This window comes from Vipera berus, assembly GCF_964194415.1.
Source record: "Vipera berus genome assembly, chromosome: 3".
NCBI lineage: Eukaryota > Metazoa > Chordata > Lepidosauria > Squamata > Viperidae > Vipera > Vipera berus.
In genome coordinates, this window is record NC_138204.1 from 60,235,406 (window position 1) to 60,254,977 (window position 19,572).

At 46.9% G+C, this 19,572-nt stretch overlaps 1 protein-coding gene across 1 annotated transcript; it reads left to right on the forward strand.

Moving 5' to 3' along the window:
* Positions 1 to 452: 452 nt before the first annotated feature.
* Positions 453 to 1,837, forward strand: FOXD2 (forkhead box D2; the record flags this gene model as incomplete). Its single annotated transcript, XM_081322395.1, has 1 exon — positions 453 to 1,837. Exon 1 carries the CDS (start codon positions 470 to 472, stop codon positions 1,835 to 1,837), a length of 1,368 nt encoding a protein of 455 aa, XP_081178521.1. The 5' UTR covers positions 453 to 469.
* Positions 1,838 to 19,572: the final 17,735 nt, after the last annotated feature.

A 19,572-nucleotide genomic window follows, 5' to 3' on the forward strand; every position in this document is an offset into this window, starting at 1 on the left:
CCCAGGAGCGCGAGCGGCGGGTCTGGTTTGCGCGCGCCAACACGTGACGCGCTGCCCGAGCTATAAAGGCTCCCGGCGCTCGCCTGGGCGGCTCAGTGCCTGCGCGACGTTCCGGCCGGCGGGAGCTTCGCGCCAAGCGGTGGCTTTCCCCACCCTTTCTGTCCCGTCCCCCCCATCCTTTCGCTCCCTCCCTGTCCCTGTCCCCGCCCGGGGCCACCCGCAACCCCTGGCCCAGTCCCCTCCCCTCCCCTCCCGCCACTCCCCCTCTGCCCCCTCCCCCGCTCGCCCTGCCCTCCGGAAAGGAGAGAAGCGCCGAGGAGCGCCTGTTGCTCTCGGCCCGGCCTCCTCGGACTCCTCGGACTCCTCCTCCCTCGCTCCGCCGCTAGGGGGTGGCCTAACCGAGCGGCCCGACCCGGAGGCAGAAGCAGACGGCCAGAGCAGCGGCGGCGGCGGCGGCGGCACCACCATCATGACCCTGGGCTGCAGCAGCGGGAGCAGCCGGCCCTGTGGCTTGCTGGCGGCCCCCTCGCCGGAGGAGGACGAGGAGGACGAGGCCCTGTCCGACCTGGAGGATGCCGACATCGACGTGGTGGGCCCCCCCCACGAGCACGGGCAGGCCAAGTTCAGCGAGGAGGAGGAGGAGGAGGAGGAAGAGGAAGAAGACGAGTTGCGCCTCCTCCCCAAACAGGCGGTGCGGGTGAGGCTGTCGCCAGTCCAGCGAGGAGGCCCGGAGGCCACGCTGGGCGACAGTCACGTCGCCGCGGCGGCTCCGGCGGGGGGAGCTCCGGCGTCGGCGGCCGCCCCGGTGTCCGCCTCGTCCTCTTCCTCGTCCTCGTCCCCGTCGGGCGGCGCTTCGGGGGCCGGCAAAAACCCCCTGGTGAAGCCGCCCTACTCCTACATCGCGCTCATCACCATGGCCATCTTGCAGAGCCCCAAGAAGCGGCTGACGCTGAGCGAGATCTGCGAGTTCATCAGCGGCCGCTTCCCCTACTACCGCGAGAAGTTCCCGGCCTGGCAGAACTCCATCCGCCACAACCTGTCGCTCAATGACTGTTTCGTCAAGATCCCTCGCGAGCCGGGCAACCCGGGGAAGGGCAACTACTGGACTCTGGACCCGGAGTCCGCCGATATGTTCGACAACGGCTCCTTCCTGCGCCGGAGGAAGCGCTTCAAGAGGCAGCAGCAGCAGCTCCACCCGCAGCCGCCGGAGCTCCTCTTACGCGCCGCCGCCGCCGACCCGGCGGCTTTCCTGCCGGGTTTTGCTTACGGACCTTACGGCTACAACTACGGGCTGCAGCTGCAGAGTTTCCACCATCACCACCACCACCACCACCACCCGGTTGCCGCGGGCGGAGGGACGGCGGGGACTTTTTCCTTCCAGACTTCGTCCTGCACCCTGCCTCCGCCCCCGGGCCCTGGGGCCACGGCGACCGCCCCGTCCGTCTTCTCCAGCGGACTCTCCTCTTTCCTGGGAGGCGATCTAAGTTGCAGGAAAGCTTTCTATCCGGCGGGGCAGCTTAGCCCTACCGCTTCCCTACTCCAGAGTCTCAAGACGGACCAGGGAGCAGGCAACAGGCCTTCTTTTTCCATAGACAATATCATTGGGGGCGGCGGCGGCGGCGGCGCGGCCCCTCCGCCTTCCAGTAGCTCCACGGTCAGCGCAACAGATTCGCCCTTCCCGGCGGGCCATGCTGGGAGCCAAGCGCAGGTCCTGGCTATGTTGTCTCCAGCTCTGACTCCCTTACCGAACCATTTGAGCCTCACCCACGAATCACTCCTGCCATCGGGACAAAACTTTTCCAGTAAACTCACAAACCTCAACAACTGTCCTTTTTAAAGGCAGCCACAGTGCCCCCTTCCCAATCAACACCCCCTCCTCCTATCTATCTCCCCCTATTGTCCTCCCTTTGTGTTTTGAAAGGTAGGAACTTTTTTTTTGGTGACTGGCATCTGGATCGTGTGTGTGTGTGTGTGTTTGTGTGCGCGTGCGCGTGTATATCTCCTCCGGGATTGTGGTTTAGCAAATGGCGGGGTATGTGAATGGGGGGGGGGGAGAGAAAATTGTTGAGCCAAAAGGCCTATTTAAAATTAGTCTTTCTTATGAAATGATTTCTGACAACTTGGGGGGGGGGAAAGCAAAAGTAAAATCATTTAATTAGGGCTGCAGTCCTAAGCTGTCCAAGTGGTGCTTTTTCAGTTCGATTCATTGGAATGTCCTGGAACCATTGGCAGCTCGGTTATTCTGGGGTAACTGCCTTATACTCTGTGAAGTTACTCCATTCAATTTAAGTCTCTCAGAGTGGGGTCCTTTGTGCAGTAGAATGCAGATTTCCCAGGTCTGAAGAAAGGTCTGTTCCAAGCATATAACTTTACACTGGTAATGGTGGGTTTTGATACATGCTTATTGGAGGGCAAAACGCATTGCATTCTGTATGTGCTCCCAGGTGTGCCTCGGATAGCAACCTTAGTGTGTGTCTGTCTGTGTGGGGATGCACTTGTGAGACTTTGCATTTAAACTGTTTCACTGAATGGTCCTGATGTCTGTACTTTTCCCATTTTTGAAGGAAGGTTTTTAAAATTTGCTTTGGGCATCCTTAATAGTTCAATGTTTCCTAAAAATTGTATAAATCAATTTATGTTTTTACACGAGATTTGAAATACATATCTCAATACAATCGCTAAAGATCAGGCCATATCAGCAAATCCTCTGTTATCGAAACTCCCGCCTCCTCTCCACCCTTTCAGTGTGTGTGTGTGTGCGTGCGCGCGTGCGTGTATGTGTGCTCAGTGTGTTCATTGTGTTCAGCGTGTATACATTGTGCACCAGAGCTACTTTGCTCTCTTCCCACTAGTTGTGTTTCCCTATTATTGAAAGAATTGTGAATAATTAGATGTGGAAAAGGCAACACATTTTTTTGTCCACCTCCGCTGTAAATTAATAAATGTCTGTGAATTCTCTTAAAAGGAACCCGGTGGGTCTTGCTACTTGCTCTTGTAGTTTTCTTTAACTTGATGATGATGATGATGATGATGATAGTATTGGACCTTTGGAAGTGAAAAAGCCCTGCAGAGTGGGCAAATTTATTTGGGTAAAGTTAAAAGGGCAATGTTAAAAGCAGCGCCTTCAACTTTGCAGTAGAAAAGGCAAGCCACTCTCAAAATCTAAGAGGTCCACTCCCAGACCCCCCCCCAAAGGCTTCCTTCTGAGCAGAGGTACATATTCGATTGTACACTTTGTATATCAACCCATCCTAATCCCGGTCTTAAATATATATATATCTTGGATTGGTGTATTAGACTACAGACAACAACTAAAGCCAGGGTTCAGCTGCTGTTTTGAGGGGAAATATGATCTATTTTATACAATAAATGTTTCCCATTAAGTAGAACAAGATAAAGTGAGCCAGATAAATACTTGTAGCCTACCAATGAAGCCTAGATTTTTCCAACAAGATTAGAATTTTTCCTTCCTTTCCTATTAATGAACTTTTAAATTAGTTTACTGCTACTGCGCCTTCTAGGTCTTTTAAAGTTGGGATTGTAAACCTAAAATATTATTTTTTTTATTCATAAGAAGTTGCGGTGTTATTTTTTGAGGTCACAGGTGGCAATTAAGATCTTGTTTTCCAAAACTACTTGAAGTTGCCAGGCGGTTCTGACTTAATACAGGAAAACTGTACTCCCAGTCCCCCTTTTTTTGTTTTAGTTGGAAATCTTGACACTTGGAAGGAGGGGGGCGGGGGGGGGGAGAAGGAGAAATGTAAATTTGTTCTTTCTGGGCCGAAAAGGGTTGAAGTGACCATTTGAAATCCGAGATCTCTGTCTAAATTTGTGAGTGAAAAAAGGCACAAAATAAACAGACTCTTTCTTAGCCGACAGATGCCCTGAAACCTCTTTAAATTTTGGGCAAATTGGAAAATGTGGGGGGCTTTGTTTGAACAAAATGCTTCCCTAATCTCTCAGGCAGCAATGCCAGGGATTTGTTTTTTTAAATCATTATTATTGAATGACCCTGAATAAGTGAATAAACCAAGCCCACTCACCCCTCCCTCTCATTTAAAATATTCATTTACTGGCTTTTTGTGGCTCTAATAGATTCTCTTCCCCCCCCCCCCCAGAAGGAAGGGCCGGTGAAGGCAGAGGTAAATGAGGAGTTGGTGGGTGGGTGGCTTTCTATCTATCTGGGGAGGGAGGAAATTACAGAAGAGAGACGATTCTTGTAGCATTTTCCATCTGTCTCTCAATGCAGAAGCGACCCCCTCCTTGCCAACCTTCCCGAGTTTGTTGATGTTGCTCCTTGAAAAGAGTCTGGCCCTCCCTGCTGGCCCAGCGAGAGATCGTACGTCTCCCCCACCCCGCATTTGCTTTTGAAAAGGGATCCCCTGTCAGACACTTGGTCCTTGCCTTTCATGTCCAGTCCCCACAAAGAGGCTACAAGGCAAGACAGGGAAAGGTGTGGGGAGGGGGAGAAAAGAGAGGCGGCAGGGCAAAATGAATCTATTTTCCAGATTGCTGAGCACATGGTTACAAATGGAAAGAGCTTTGGGATTTTTTCTGTTGATCTGGGAAGGGGGGGGGGTTCTCTGTCTCTCTGTCTCTCTCTGTCTCTCTCTCTGTCTCTCTCTGTCTCTGTCTCTGTCTCTCTCTCTCTGTCTCTCTCTGTCTCTGTCTCTCTCTCTCTCTCTCTCTCTCTCTCTCTCTCTCTCTCTCTCTCTCTCTCTCTCTCTCTCTCTCTCTCTCTCTCTCTCTCTCTCTCTCTCTCTCTCTCTCTCTCTCTCTCTCTTCCAATCTATCCAAATTGTAAACTACTGTGCCAAACACTGTCCACGGAGAGTTCTGGGCACCCATTTCCAGCGCCAGCCAGCCTTAATTGAATTGTGGAAAATGGGAGAAGCAAACAGCTCTGAAGTTTTTAATTTCTGTGTGTGTGTGTGTGTGTGTGTGTGTGTGAGAGAGAGAGAGAGAGAGAGAGAGAGAGAGAGAGAGAGAGAGAGAGAGGGAGAGAGAGGGAGAGAGAGAGAGAGGCAGAGGGAGAGGGAGAGGGAGAGGGAGAGAGGGAGAGACTAGGCTGTAAAAAGAGGGAGTGAGAATAAGAAAGCCGTCAGCACAGCACCCCATTTTGGAGAATAGGCAAGAGTAAGTAATGGCTGTAGCTGGTAGGGAAGTGCAGTTAGGATTCATCAATCATGTAAAATCAATTCCAAGCCCTATATTTGTACCTAGATTTATTCTCTTGAGTAAAACAAGAAAAGCGGCCAGGTCCGCTGAAGTGCTCGGCTTTCGGCTTTTCGACTCACCCGATCTTAAAAGGCCTAAGCTTTCAAATCAACCGCATTGAATCATAGCGGCGGTAAGCTTTCTTGGAAACAAATTCCACGGAAACCTCGGGGAAGGGGGTCGGCACAATCCTAACACGACCTCCCTGATTCACCAGAGACGGTACCTGCGATTGCAGCTTCCTCGGAGGGGGTGGCATGATTTGTTTCAGTTTGTCTTGGATACTCATTTCCAAGCTTTACGACTGAAGCAGCCGCGGTTCCACGCAGAATGGAAGCGATCTCCGATCTCTTCTGTCCGAATTTCGGAAGTGTTCCTAAGGAGTTCCACAGACCTGGTGTGGAGAGGCTATATACTAGGGCGCGTGCCCGCTTTTGGTGTAGTGTTGAGAGCGCCACAGAAACTTAAAACTTGCTGTCCCCTTTCAAAAATAGGAGAAGGCGCGGAGTTCAAGGGCTAAAAGGTCTATATGACGTCTAAGCAGCTTATTTCAGAACGCAGAGCTTCGGGTCCGCAGCTGTGGTGAAGTAGGTGGCTGGCAAGCTGACTGCAGCACTGAAATCCTGGCTTGCGTCTCTGGCAAAACGGCACGCCATGAACGCTCCCGGCTTCTCGTTGCTTTCTTCCTTCTGCTTGAAAGGAACGCGTTGAATTGCGCTGTAGAAAAGGCTAGAGTCTAACTCACTTGGGATCTTGAGACGTTTCAAACCACGCTGTGTTTTTTTTTTATATCTTAGGGATAGAGCGGTGTTGATTCCCTCCCTGCCTCTCCATTCCTGAATCTGGAATTTTCATAGAAGCTATTTTAAAAAATAAATACAAAAAATCCATTGTTAAAGAGGGAAGGCAAGGTTTGGGTGGGGGTGGGGGAGAGATGGGCTTTAGTTGGACTCATCGCCTTCAGTTGGAATCGGATCACAATCCAAATGTAGTCCGAGGGATCTGTAATCCCCCCCGCGCGCCCCTTGCTGGAGTTCAGCTTTCAACCGCACCTCAACGTCTCCTTTTTATGCGGGGGAGCTGCTGAGTCAGCCCAAATCAGGCTCTGAGGATCCTATTCCTCCCTAAAGCTCGGCCTTGTCTACCAAAACGCCACTTAGTGGAGTGCTTCTAATGCCTTCTCTCTCTCTCTCTCTCTCTCTCTCTCTCTCTCTCTCTCTCTCTCTCTCTCTCTCTCTCTCTCTCTCTCTCTCTCTCTCTCTCCCTCCCTCCCTCCCTCCCTCCCTCCCTCCCTCCCTCTCTCTCTCTCTCTCTCTCTCTCTCTCTCTCTCTCTGAAAAGTAAGAAAGGAGGACATCTGGAACTTGTCATTGTGGAGGCACTCGTTAGCAGCCTGTTTTCCCTGGGGCAGAAGGAGGAAGTGATTTTATGAAGGACTGACGCGTGTCTTGATTCTTGCGTGACGGGCTTCTCTCTCTCTCTCTCTTCATTTTCTCCTCAGTGGTTCAAGTATCGCAGAGGTTTCTGCAGTCAGGGGGCCCACTGACCTAAAACAAACAAACAAACAAACAAACAACAACAAAAAAAACAGAACACCTTCCCAGGGAGGGGACTGGCCCAGGAAGACAAAGACTTTTGCATCTCTCCTAGGCAAACAACAATAGTTTGGCATTTATAAGGGTAATAAGGAAGAAGGGAAGGAAGCCGTGTTTTTCCCCTCTTCCCCTGTCCAAATTGGTTTTGAACTCTTTCCCCCTACTCCATCTGAACGGAAGCCAGGACAGAATGCTTGGGGGGGGGGGCGGAGGCTTCCTAGGGGCCTCTCAGATAATGACATCTGCCCGATTTTTTTTTTGTGAAGCACAGGTTCACCGTTGGAGGCTTGAGGTGAGAATTTTAAGAAAACGGACCTCCCTTTTGTACTTCTAGCAAGAGGCGTTGCACCCTTTGTTTCGCTTACAGAGATGGTTGGAAAGCTCGCTTCATTTGAGAACCTGGTCCATTATTGGTCCACCTCCATCTTCCAGAATGGTAACAGAGAAGTTTTACCAAGGGGAAGCTTCCCGCGAAGTGATTGATCTGCAGCCTCGAAAGCAAAGCAAAGCAAAACAAAACAAGTCTGATTTTCACCTGCTTTGGCCTCAGAGGACCCAAGTCCTTTGGGATCGATCCAAAGTCAGGTTGCGGACCTGTGCAGAGTACGGTTTTGTCGGAAGTTAGAACAGCCCCAGCTGGATTGGCATGACAAGATGAAATATAAATTAACCAACCACATTTTCTAAAGAGCAGGGTACAAATTAACGGTGCAGGTTCGATATGTGGTGCAAACCCGGGGAAAAAAATTGAACAAGCTAGGATTTGGTTAACCAAGGATTTAATTCGCTAAGCAAGCCAGATTGAAATGAACCTCATTCCCATTTCAGCGCGGTGGAGTGTAATGTGAGCCAACCAGGTGCTTTCCAAACTCTTGGGGCTGCAGAATTCTACCCTTGCTGGCTAGATGAGTGGGGTGAAAGGCTTTGTAGTCCAAACCATCTGGAAACGGCCGGATTGGGGAAGGCAACATGGTCTGCGGCGTGGTGTATATTATACATTATTTTCCGAGGTTCTGTCTGTAGCTGTTTGTCTTCTCACTTCTGATTTATCTTTGCTGAGAAATTCCTTAGTCTTTTTCCAGGTTTATAGAAAATAACATCGAACAACCCAGTTTACTCGAATAGGAAAGCTCCGAGATTTGTACAGTGCGGAGACTGACCCGAACGACCGGTTCGCGAAGGGAAAGGAAAAGGGTCGCAGTTTGGTGGAGGCGTCCAGCGCCCTTCCGAATTTAATCCTAGACATTGTAGGTCATTCGAGAAGGCAGCGCTTTTACACCTCCTCCCCCGACCCCAGATGTTCAAAATCAGGACAGTACGTGGGTTTGTGCTGAGTAGAGAACTGTGCGTGGTGGAAGCGCGAGAGTCTTCCTCTACGCTCAGTTCGTAAAAACCGCGGCCGAGAGAGCGAGCGCGGAGGCGAGGGGGGGGGGGGAAGAACTATTTGCGCCTTTCCAACAATCCAGCCGTTCTTGAGCGGATCCTTTCTGGTTCCCATGACCATTGGCACCCACCGGGCTTGAAGGCAGGTTTGGAAGCGCTTTGGAAATTAGGGAAAGTGAGGATCGCGCTCTTCCCACTTCAGTTGCGCCTTTAAAGCAAGATCGCGAAAACATTTGGAGCGCGTCTTACGGGTGGGACGAGGGACGAGTTGGTCAATGAATGTTGGTCAATGAATCCCCTTTTGCTAGAGTCCGCGGTGTCCCTCGCACCTGGCCGGTAAAGGTAAGCCTTTAATTAAAGGAACAATTTCACTTAGCTTTAAAAGTCCCTGCCCTTTTTTTTTTGCGCGGGGAAAAAAAAAATCAGAATCGGAGAAGAAGACATTCCCTTCCCCCCCCACCCCGCTTCTTCCCTCCATCTCCTTTCCCCTCAAGAGCTCTGCGGGTTTAAAAGGCATTTCGGAAAGGATAAATTCTGCATTAATTACCAAACAATCCTCCCTCTCTCTCCCTAGTGAAAAATCTGTAACGGCAGAACAAATTGCACGGGGGGGGGGGGGAAGGCGGACGTCGGTTTCGATAGTTAAAGGTAGGAGAGGCTCCGCCCGAACTTTGGGTTCCTTTCAAAACGCCCGCGGGACGCTCCCCCACCCCCCCGCGCTCCATTTCGCGCTCTCTTCTTGCGGGCATTCGAGCCAATTCCATCCCAGCCCCGTCGCTCTTCACCTGCCCAGCGTCTGCCTGGAGGTGGGATTCGCGGATGGGATTCGCGGAGTGTAAAGGCGGCGGCGGCGGCGGCGGGGATGGAGGGAGACAGAAAACCGGACGAAGTAAAACGCCCGGAACAGAGGTGGGGTTTTTTTGTTGTTGTTTTGTTTTGTTTTGTTTTAAGGTTGGGCGGACGGGACGAAGCTGGAAGAGGGAAGACGCTAAGGAGATTATCTAAAAACCTGTCCGGCGAATTATTACGCCGTTTCATCTCCAACCAGCCGTTCCGTCAAAGGCAAGAGGGGGAGGGGAGGGGGTGGGGTGGGGAAATGAAGCGATTTAAAAAGCACTTCAATTTCACTGGGCTATTAATTAAGGAGGCCCCGGGTTCCAAGGAAGGTCCTTAGAAGCGCCAGTGTCGGGGAGGGAGGAAACCGCCCGCCGACCACCCACCGACTCCACCGGCCTCTCGCGGCGGCAGGGAAGGGAAGGGAAGGGGCGGGAAGGGGGCAGCGGCGCTTTCTAAAAATGATCGAACCATCCAATATATCCTCTCGCTCCCCCTTTTTTTTTTCTCTGCTCCGAAGGGTTAACGGCTGCCGGAAAGCTCGGGAAACGGGTCGGGGAGGGGTGTGTGTGTGTGTGTGTGTGCGGGGGGGGGGAAAGGTTGGCTGGGGTGTTCTTTCCTAGTATAACTTCCCAGTCGGGGCCCGCCGAGGGTTGGAAGGAGGCGGAATTATTCCTGAACAGAAAGAATAGATCGTCAGGGGTTTTTTGTTGTTTTGTTTTGTATTTTTTTTCTTCCTCTGCTTGGGAGGCCAGAAGGCGGCGGTAGCGATGAAAAGGGACAGAGAGCGGGAAGGAAGGAAGGAAGGAAGGAACCACAAAACACCACCAAAAAAACACACCTCCCTGACATTAAAAATAATGTCGGGAACGTTTTGCAGAGTGGCTGATATCCCAGGCTGTCTTCCCCTTTCTTTGAGACGGACAAACCTCAAGGGCGGAGAGGGGTGTGTGTGTGTGTGATGGACACTCAAGGGCGGAGGGGTGTCTCTCTCTCTCTCTCTCTCTCTGTGTGTGTGTGTGTGTGTAAACACAGAGGGGGAAGTAGCGAGAGAGATTTTCATTCTTTTAGACACTCTCGGTGCCTTTTCAGGTGCGGGGGGGGGGGGAGCCGGAGCGAAGGCCGCTTTGAAAGTAGTCTTCGATGGCTCCAGCCGTACCGAACGGAGCGCAGCCGATTTCCCAACGCCCAGGTAGTTGTTGGGGAGGTGTCGGGGATGTTAATCCACTATCCGGGGCTTAGAGCAAATGCAGCGTCCTCCCTTCTCGGACGGCGGGCGCCCATACTTGCTTCGGAAGATGATTAAGGCACCTGCCGTTTGATGGATAGTGCCCCCCCCGACCCCCCCCCCCCGACCCCGGGAGTAGTAGAACATTATCTGCAGGGTGTAATTCTCTGGCGGTGTTGGGGCCAGACTGAATTTGTGCCGGCACCAGTTCCTTGGAAGTTGGTTTCCTCTTCCAGCCGAATCCCGGAACGTACCTTGCTTTCGAGCGTGTTCACCCTTTCGTATTCGAATAGGATGATCCAAGTTTCTTCAAGAACGTATTCTCAAAGATATATTGGGCTGCGCTCCTTTACACGGGTGCTGCGAATGATGGGATTTGTCGTCTAGCAACCTGCACGGTCAAAGCGTTGTGGTTTCAAACGTCCCCGTAGCCTTATTTATCGTTTTGTCACCCACCGACTTTCAGCGTGGGGCATCTCTGGAGGAAGGATTTAACCCTGCTAATAAGCAGGGCAAATCTGGAGGATTAGAAATGGAAAGGCGCCAAAGAAATCTGTTTTTAAATTCTCGACCCACAAGCAAGCCGCTTTTGTTCCTTAACAGTTCCAGTTGTGAGGGAAGGATAAACAGTTTCAGCGAAGGCCATTAGTTTTCATTTGATTTATACTGTTTGTTTTTAATTCCAATTACGTATACGCTGTTCGGAGCGGGTTGACAGGAGTGACCCCGTAAGTCATACATGTATGTATGAATAAATACGCACACTTACAAAGCTGAAGACCAATCCGTTGGTAATCAGACTGAAAATCGGCCTGGAGAATCGGGAGATTCTCTGATTATATCTATAATGGGATTTTGTGGTTTTTTATTATCCTTTCCCTCCTCTACACTGTCCTTAAGGCAGAGGATGGGTTTTTGGCACCATCCCTGGAAAATTCTCCCTAGCTTATTTTAGTGCAAGTTCTAAAGTTCAGAGTTTTTAACAATCAGGCAGCTGTAGCAAGGTTGAAAAGCCGGTGATTTTAAGCAGGATCCCATAAAGGGAAATTATGTTCTGTTTCTTTGCCCACAAATACTTGATAGTAAGTTCAATTGAGATTTATTTCCAGTATATTTGAAACTCAAACGTATCATTCAGCGAACTGCTGCACTGTCTGTTAGATTTTCACTCCTTTTACAAGAAGGGTCAAATTAAGGCAAGACTGTTCTCTGCTCCTGTCCTTCCCAATTTCACCCTTCTTAATTTTGTCAGGGTTTATCTGCCTTGGCTTTCTCCAATCTCTTGTGCTGGAACTAAAGCTGATTTGATTCCACTGAAGCTAATATGGAATAAAGACAGCTTAACTTTAAATGCTTCTGTCCTGGATAGAATTTGAGCTGTTAACATGTGAATTTGATTATTGACGGATTCATTCGAAAAGTGGAATCAGATTTTTTAAAACCGTGCAAAATTTTCTCTAGAGCTGGGGCAGGATGGATTTGAAATGTGGCTTAATAAGGCCTTTCATTCCAAAACTCCTTCCTCGGGAGGCAACAATTCTGATTAAAACTAACTCCCATTGAACTCAATGACTTAAGAGAGGGGTTTGCAGTTGTGGCAAAGGGTAAACAAAGTCTGAGGCAGCTTGACTCTTGCTGATTTCATGGATCAGATCATGACATCTTTTTGCCAACAATATGAAAGGATTTATCACTAACTTCTTCTGAGATGTTTTTTTTTTCAACTTCCCAATCTAACCAATAAATCCAATGCTCCCTAAAAATCTTTCATCCAAATATTAACCTGCTCAATCTACTGAGGCTTCCAAAGCCAGAACAGGCTGACTGGCAGGATTGTGGGGCAAATAAAAACAGTCTACATCTTCCCCGTAATACCTTTTAATTAAAATTTACATTTTAAGTGCAGCTCCTACGGTGCAAGTCTTAGGCCCCTTGAAAACTTGCATTAGGATATTCCTGCCAATCTGTGGGACATGGCACAGTCTTTAATAATAATAATTGGGAGGCCCACATGAAAGGGTGGGTCTGAGTTCCCTATAAGTGGAAACCCGGACCATGAAACCATATATATAGCCCGTTCCCAGAGTCAGATCTGCTTGGTTTCTCTGCTGTGAGATCTAAGCACACCAATTTAGCTAGCAAAAAAAGAAGGGAGATGCAAGACTCAGCTGCAGAAGCAAATCCGAGCAGAATTCTTGTTCCGACTGCAAATGTTCAAACCGTCCACTTTAGTAGATCTGTTGAAATGAAACACTGATTGTCTAAAGGCAGGTGGATCTGTCCTTGCTTCAGTTGTGAGGGAAGATAATCTTGTGCTATCTCTCAATCAAAGACAATTAGAAAGTTCTGGAGTTACCAAAAAGAGCTCTGTTATTCTCTCTCATTTGTGGACGCCCCCAGCTCCTTCTTTACTTCTTCAGGAAAAAACACCAGGATAGATTTTTTAAAAATGATCCATCCCCACAGACTTGTATCTGCTTCCTGTCAGTCTGTTCACCCGATTGTTCATTTTCATTTTCTCGTGTTTGCTTTTTCCGCTCGGCTCTGACAATAAGTGCCATGAGAAAGACAGTATGTAACCAGAGTTGTTAATCTTCTGGCCTAATTCATATGCAGAATGTAGCGTCCCAAAAGGGCCTTCCCTGGAGGCTAAGGAGAGAAAGAGAAAGTGAGGACACCAGTCCAGAATTTTAGCTTGGAAAGGGGTTGGGTTTTAACTCCTTCGGAAGAGAGGGGTGTGTGGAGTTAGTTGAAAGTATTAGCTTAATATTATTTCCATTACTAGGTGCAGTTTTGAAGAAAACAGTTTCCTTCAGTAAATATTTCCACCTGTTGGGTCAAAAAGGAAATACTGTATTATTTCAGCTGCTAAGATGATCCGTAGAGCAAAAAAAAAATGTGAAGCAGACCAGAAGACTTTCTAGTATACATCATATTTCTAGTCTTGGTGGCCAATTTTTTTTTATTTCCAGAAAACCTATAAGTAGTTCATGAAAAAAATATATAGATTTTTTTGTTTGGTTTGTTCTTAGCTACTTCTTGTATTCACAGGTTTATTACCCCCCCCCCCAGATAATGGAAGTTCCACTCTGTTAGTTATGGCAGTTGACGCCCTTTACATTACTAATCATTTAGAAGGGGAAAGAAGTTGTGACCACAGCATTTAATTGTGTCATTTCAATCTCTCTCTTAAAATCTGCATCTCTTTGCCTTCTGCATTTAAATATACTTTAACGAAGCTCCTTGTGGCATTCTAAATGACAACAGAATCCACTCAGTGCAGTAAATTAGGTGGTATATATAAGAGCACCTTTCTTTAATCCTAAATTTTGTTATTTTAGCTCTGTTACTCTCTCATTTATGGAGCCTCCCAGCTCCTCCTTTACTTAAAAAAAAAAGCTTTCTATTAAATTCTCTGGTCCCTCAAAGGACTTGAGAGCTGAGGATCTGAGCATCAGGCAACTTCTGGGAATAAGCATTTAGTGCTTCATTAAGCTACATTTGGTGCTCTGTGCCCAGAGGCTGGGAGGAAACGTCTGCAAATGCAAGAAACTGGTACCTCTGATTGGAATCACTGGAGCTTTGCCCCAGCCAGCTAGCCATCCCCAAATGAGTCTAAAATTCCTTTTCAATCCAGAGGTTGACCTTGTTCAGCTTCATCCAACAAAGAGAATAATGGCATTCATTCATTCTTATTCCCTTCTTTCAGGCTTCTCTGCCTGCCTATATGGGAGTTGCTTTCGTAGCTGACTCCAGACCTTCAAAAGCAAGGTAGATGATTCTGTGGTTGTAGTTTAAAGTTCATGCACAGAAGTAACTCATCAGTTTTCAGCTAGCCTGTTGGGAGAACCTGAGTCATTTTATGAACAGTTCATGGTTCAATCTTTCCTGCAAATCCATAAATTGAATAAAACAAGTAGTTATTACAGGCCCTATATGTACTTTGGATTTACTTTAGAAACATGCATGGAATAGCTGCAATTCAATCCTATCTCTCTCTCATTACTGCTGTTTCTAAAGAGTCTTCTAAAATGATAGGGAATTAAGTGTGTAACCAAAAAAAAAGCACCTTCCACTAAACTAGTAAGATTTCTTTCCCAGCCAGCAATGGCTGAATTCATACAACACACTTAATGTGTTTATTAATTGCCCCAGTTTGTGGGTTTCCACCATACCATGAAGCATAAACCACCCAGGCAACCTAGGCTCATTCCACACTGTCAGGCACAAAATAACAGATTAAACTTGTGATAAATGCAGCCACCAAGTTTGTAACTGTGTTGGTGAATCAGTAGGTTTGGGATTATTGAATATATTTAAGCCATCTGAATGCTGTGTAATGTCTCCCCCCCATTCCTCTTTTAAATGTGTTGGGTTTGAGCTATTAGTGTGGCAGTTGAATGGATTTGTCTTTTTGTCTGCTGGATCTCCCGGCTTTAATTCCAAAGAGGGGAAATGATTTCAAGAGGTACTATGAGGAAAGGTGCCCCACGTGCATTTGGAAAGCCAGAGAAGTGTTTCTTCTGGGGTTTATTTTTTCCCCCTTGCGTCTTTAACGTACAGGGACTCACCTGTTTTATATGGCAATTTCTCTGTTCTTTAAATCCATCTTATTTACTTCAAAAGTCAACCCCAGTCCTTACTCTTTTCACTTGTCGCCATGATCATATACTCAAGAACCTAAGGAGAAGACCTTCATACAGAGGGAAAGGCTCATTTTTCCACCTACTTGCAAAAGGACTTATTTTAAGGGGACAGTTTTTATCTCCCGGAAATATCTGTCCTGGTTATATTCCCAAATCAGCAATTATGCCATTACATATTGACAAAAGGGAAGAAACCATATATGAGTGAGGAGGCCAACGGATTCAAATGCAGACATAGGTCCCATTACAGAAATTATTCTTGCACTCAAGCTTCTCTGAATCGAAAGGTGGAACAGCCTCAGGAAAAAAAAGACCTATATATTTTAGCCTTTCATTTAAGTCGGGATAGGTGTAATGTATCCTTACGTCTGAGAAGTAAGCTCAATATCAGTTGTGCTGAGTGAGTCAAGGTGCTGTTGGAGGGGATTGGTTTGTTTTTTGCTTTGTGAACTTGCCAGCCACAAACCCTTCGCAAAATCTTGTGTACTCTTTATCTGCCCTAGCCTTTCCGAACTCCACACGATGGGCTTCCATGAATGTGTACCCACATAGCTCCAGGAAAAAGCTCTCTAGCATTTAAACTGCTGCTTGTTGAGATCCTAGGTTCTAAATTTAGTTGAAAATAAATCCACACAGTGCAATATATTCCCTGCTAAAGCTTTTTGTGGGTGCTGATTATATCTCTGTTTTGCCACCTTAAATCTACTCAGTGCCACCTCTCACCCCCAAGTGCATCTAAGGAGTGCCGTAGTACTGTATTTAGATTCTCATCTCTAGTTGTGGGACCTAGAGTGAAAGCTAAAGCTTCCTTCTTTTTTTCCGTTTAGCCACTGTGTTTAGAAAACTAGGAGGAAACATAATTTGGCTGCAACTGGGAAAGGCTGAGAGCAGCATCTTATGGATTTAATGAAGAGAACCCTGAGCTTCTTCAATAATTTATGCACTTTAGTAGAGTCCTTCCTAGATAGGTTTACTCTGAAGTAACTGTCATAGATTTCTTAAAATAGTCATTTGTGTATGGCTCTGGATATTTCACATTTCTGACCGTTCAGTATCTGTCTCATGAGTGTAAGATACTTTTCTAGCAGGCCATACACTTAGGTTGATGTCAATTGATAATATTAGTAAGACAGTAAGATTGATGTTGTTCATAATATTCATCACGTTGCCCTCAAATGGTTGAAAATCAGGACTCACATGACCACTGTCTTTCTATTGTTTGTTTAGTTCTTTTAGCGAGGTGTGTGTGTGGGGAAACATCTCCCTTGTTCCAATAATTAGGTTTTCTCACCTTTTAAAGCAATGAAGAAGAGGGTTGTTTAGTTGTCAACTTGGAGACACTCCTGTCCTCCATGTAAAGGGAATTCTACTCACTGAGGGGGAAAAAATCACTGGTAGTGGTACAACATACTTGGGATTATCCAACATTTCAACTTCTTGTCTCAGGTATCCATTCATCTGACTAGGAAGCAGTTTGTCAGAAATTTTGAAGAGACTCTAACGACTGAAACTGACACAGGGCTAATGGGAAGCTCTCTCAACTAGCAGCCCGGACCCCAAACAATATCATGGGCCAGAGTATTGCTGCAGCTCATACTACTAATTCAATAAGCAACAATAACATAAGCCATGGGTTGTATAAATGCAACCAGTATCTTGTAGAAGGTATTAAGACAGAGATACTAGATCAGTGATGGCAAATCTTTTAGAGACCAAGTGCCCAAACTGCAAGCCAAAACCCACTTATGTATCGCAGGTGCCGGGTGGGTGTGGCCCATTGGGTGAGCATGGCTGCGGTGGTAACGGCAGACTGGGTGGGACTAAAAAGTTGGATGATCAATTCCAACTTTGCAAGATCTTTTTTTTCCCTGTGAGCAGTTGAAATTGATTGATTGAACCTTTTTTTTGCACATGGCAGTGGAGGCCTAAAGTGAAAAGGTTTTATAAAACTCAGCTGAAGGTCTAGGACTGGGGCAACGGCACACGTGCCCACAGAGAGGGTTCTGTGTGCCACCTGTGGCACGCATGCCATAGGTTCGCCACTATGGTACTAGATGTTTTGTTCTCAGTATTGGACTAATAACAAAAGTATGAAGGTTTTTAATCTGAAGAAAGCAATAATGGTTAATTGGATAATTGGATAATAATCTTGGTAGCCTAGACTCAGATTAATGGGAGTCTACCTATAAAATATGCTGACTGAAATCCTAAATATGTTTAACAAAATCCTATCTGGATGTACCTGGTGGTAATTGCACTGTGTTTGCAGGACTCACACAAACGCTCTTGATTCACTTAACCACTGTTTAATAGATCCAGTTTTCTGGGTTAAAAAGGTAAAAGGTAAAGGTTCCCCCCCCCCCCGCAGAAGCTGGGACGAGTAACAGGCTCTCACTCTGTTACGCGGCACTCAGGATTCGACCTGCCAAACTGCGGACCTTCTGATCGACAAGCTCAGCGTCCTAACCCACTGAGCCACACATATCAACAAACCAGCCACACAGCACTCCAGATTAAATAGTAATTGGCAAATCTGGGGCTGTTTATTTCCTACAAACCAGCCTCTGGGTTTGTAAGGGCTGGGAGGAAACATCTTAATCAATACAGTCTGAAAATAGTGGCAACCCTTGCCTTTTCTGGACACAGAAACCAAACAAAATTGGGCTTGGTTAGGACCTAGAAGGAACATCTTGAAGGAATCTTAGGGCTGAAGCCTCAACTGAGGTTGAAAAAGTATCCTGAAGGAAAGCCAAAACAATTGCACAGATGTCAAAAGGAGTTGCATTCCCCTTGACAGAGACTTTACCTTTCTCTTCAACTTTGATCCATCGGAGCATTTTAAGGACTTCTATTCATCTTCACTGCAAACTACATTTCTCCAGGATGTCTCACCAGAAACCAGCTCTTACACTGATATGCCTTGGCTGCAAGATGCAGGAAAAGACAAGGTAAGTCCTGCAACAGGCTTCTGCACAGAATGAAACCCTACTGCAGGGTTCTAGGTTGGGGATAACTGGCCCAATCCCTCTAAATTGCGGAACAGAGTTTCAGTACACATCGCTAAACCTCTAACCCCTTGGAGCTGTAATATCTCACTAGGGAAGGAAGGCAGACCTCTGTCTCATTTAGATCCAGTGGCCAGCCTGTAGATTTCCAGCAACAAAGTTGGAAATGATATTTAAGAGGGCTTGAAGAACTGTGGCCACTGAACAAGAGTTATCAATGGATAGCAGAATGGATTAGTTGTTCTGCAACCACTGTAAAGAGGAGGTGGAGAACTGGTAGTCTTCCACTGTTCATGATTTACAACTACTGACAGTTCCAAACAGCACAATAAGGGACTTGGGGGAACTGCATAACAACCGGAAGACAACAAATTCTGCCTCTCAAGTACAATATGCAAATCCTTCAGAGAGCTTTTTCACATCTTGGTTGCATTCCTAACACTGTTGATCATTATGAACAGTACTCGTGGGGGAAGCAGGTTACAACCAATGAGCAAAATAATTTGAAACAAATCAGGAATAAAGTCTGCTAACCAAACATACTTTTATCCTTGGATGCCGGAGCCCCAGAGGCACTTTACCTTGATTATTCTTTCCCAGTCTCCAAACTTCAAGGGGAAAGGAAGGTTACTGAATTCTTTCTCCTGCTCTGGTGTTGTTGAGCTGGGGATTAATTCAGAAGTCCGTCTGGTGTAGTTTGGTGCACTAGGCTAGGGATCTGCAGGCAATGAATTCTACTCCTTCCTCAGGCACAAGGCCAGCTGGGTGACCTTTTGGGCCAGTCATCTCTCCCTAGCAACCACGAATCACTTTTTTTTGGGGGGGGGGGAAACCTTGCCAAAAAAACGGCAGGGACTTGTAACTAGGAGTCAGCACTGACTCACAAGGCAGGCACATATGTAAAAATAAAATTATATTATTATTATTATTATTATTATTATTATTATTATTATTATTAATAATAATAATAATAATAATAATAATAATAATAATAATAATAATAATAATAATAATAATAATAATAATAATAATAAATCGATTGCCTTACTCGCGGGAAAGCGGGACATTCTCGGATGCCAATCCCAAAAAGGAAATGGAGATGCACCTCGGTCATATGACCGGCGCGATACTTTGGCTGCCCGGAGATCACCGATTGCCATCAGCGCCCCTTTCCTCCTTCCCCGCAGTCGGTTCTTGTTCGCGGACTTTCTGGAGCAGCTTCGTCATTCCGTTCCTCGAAAGTTTCGCAACCCCCCCTCCCCCTCCCCTTCCCCTCCCCCTCCCCTCCCCCCATCAATGTTGTTTTCGACCTGGACTTCGCTCCATTACGACCCTAAAATGTACCGGGACCGGGTAAGCAGTTTGGAGCGGAATAACTAGAAGTGAAATGGCTACACCAAGCAATTGCAGTACATGGAAATAATTTGCCCGCTAGGAGGGCAGTAAATTTCAGGCCTTGATTTATCCCCGGGCAGAACGATAAACGCAGCTTTTTGTTTTTTTTAAGGCAATGAGTTGTGGAAGGAATAGAAATAACGGTGAGAGTAAGGACTTTAAAAAAATACTCTTATCATTACAAAACATCAAAACACACGAGCTACAGAGATCTTAGCCCCAGAATGTAATTAGGAGGTTTAAACATTCTTGGTATTCCACCCATTTGCT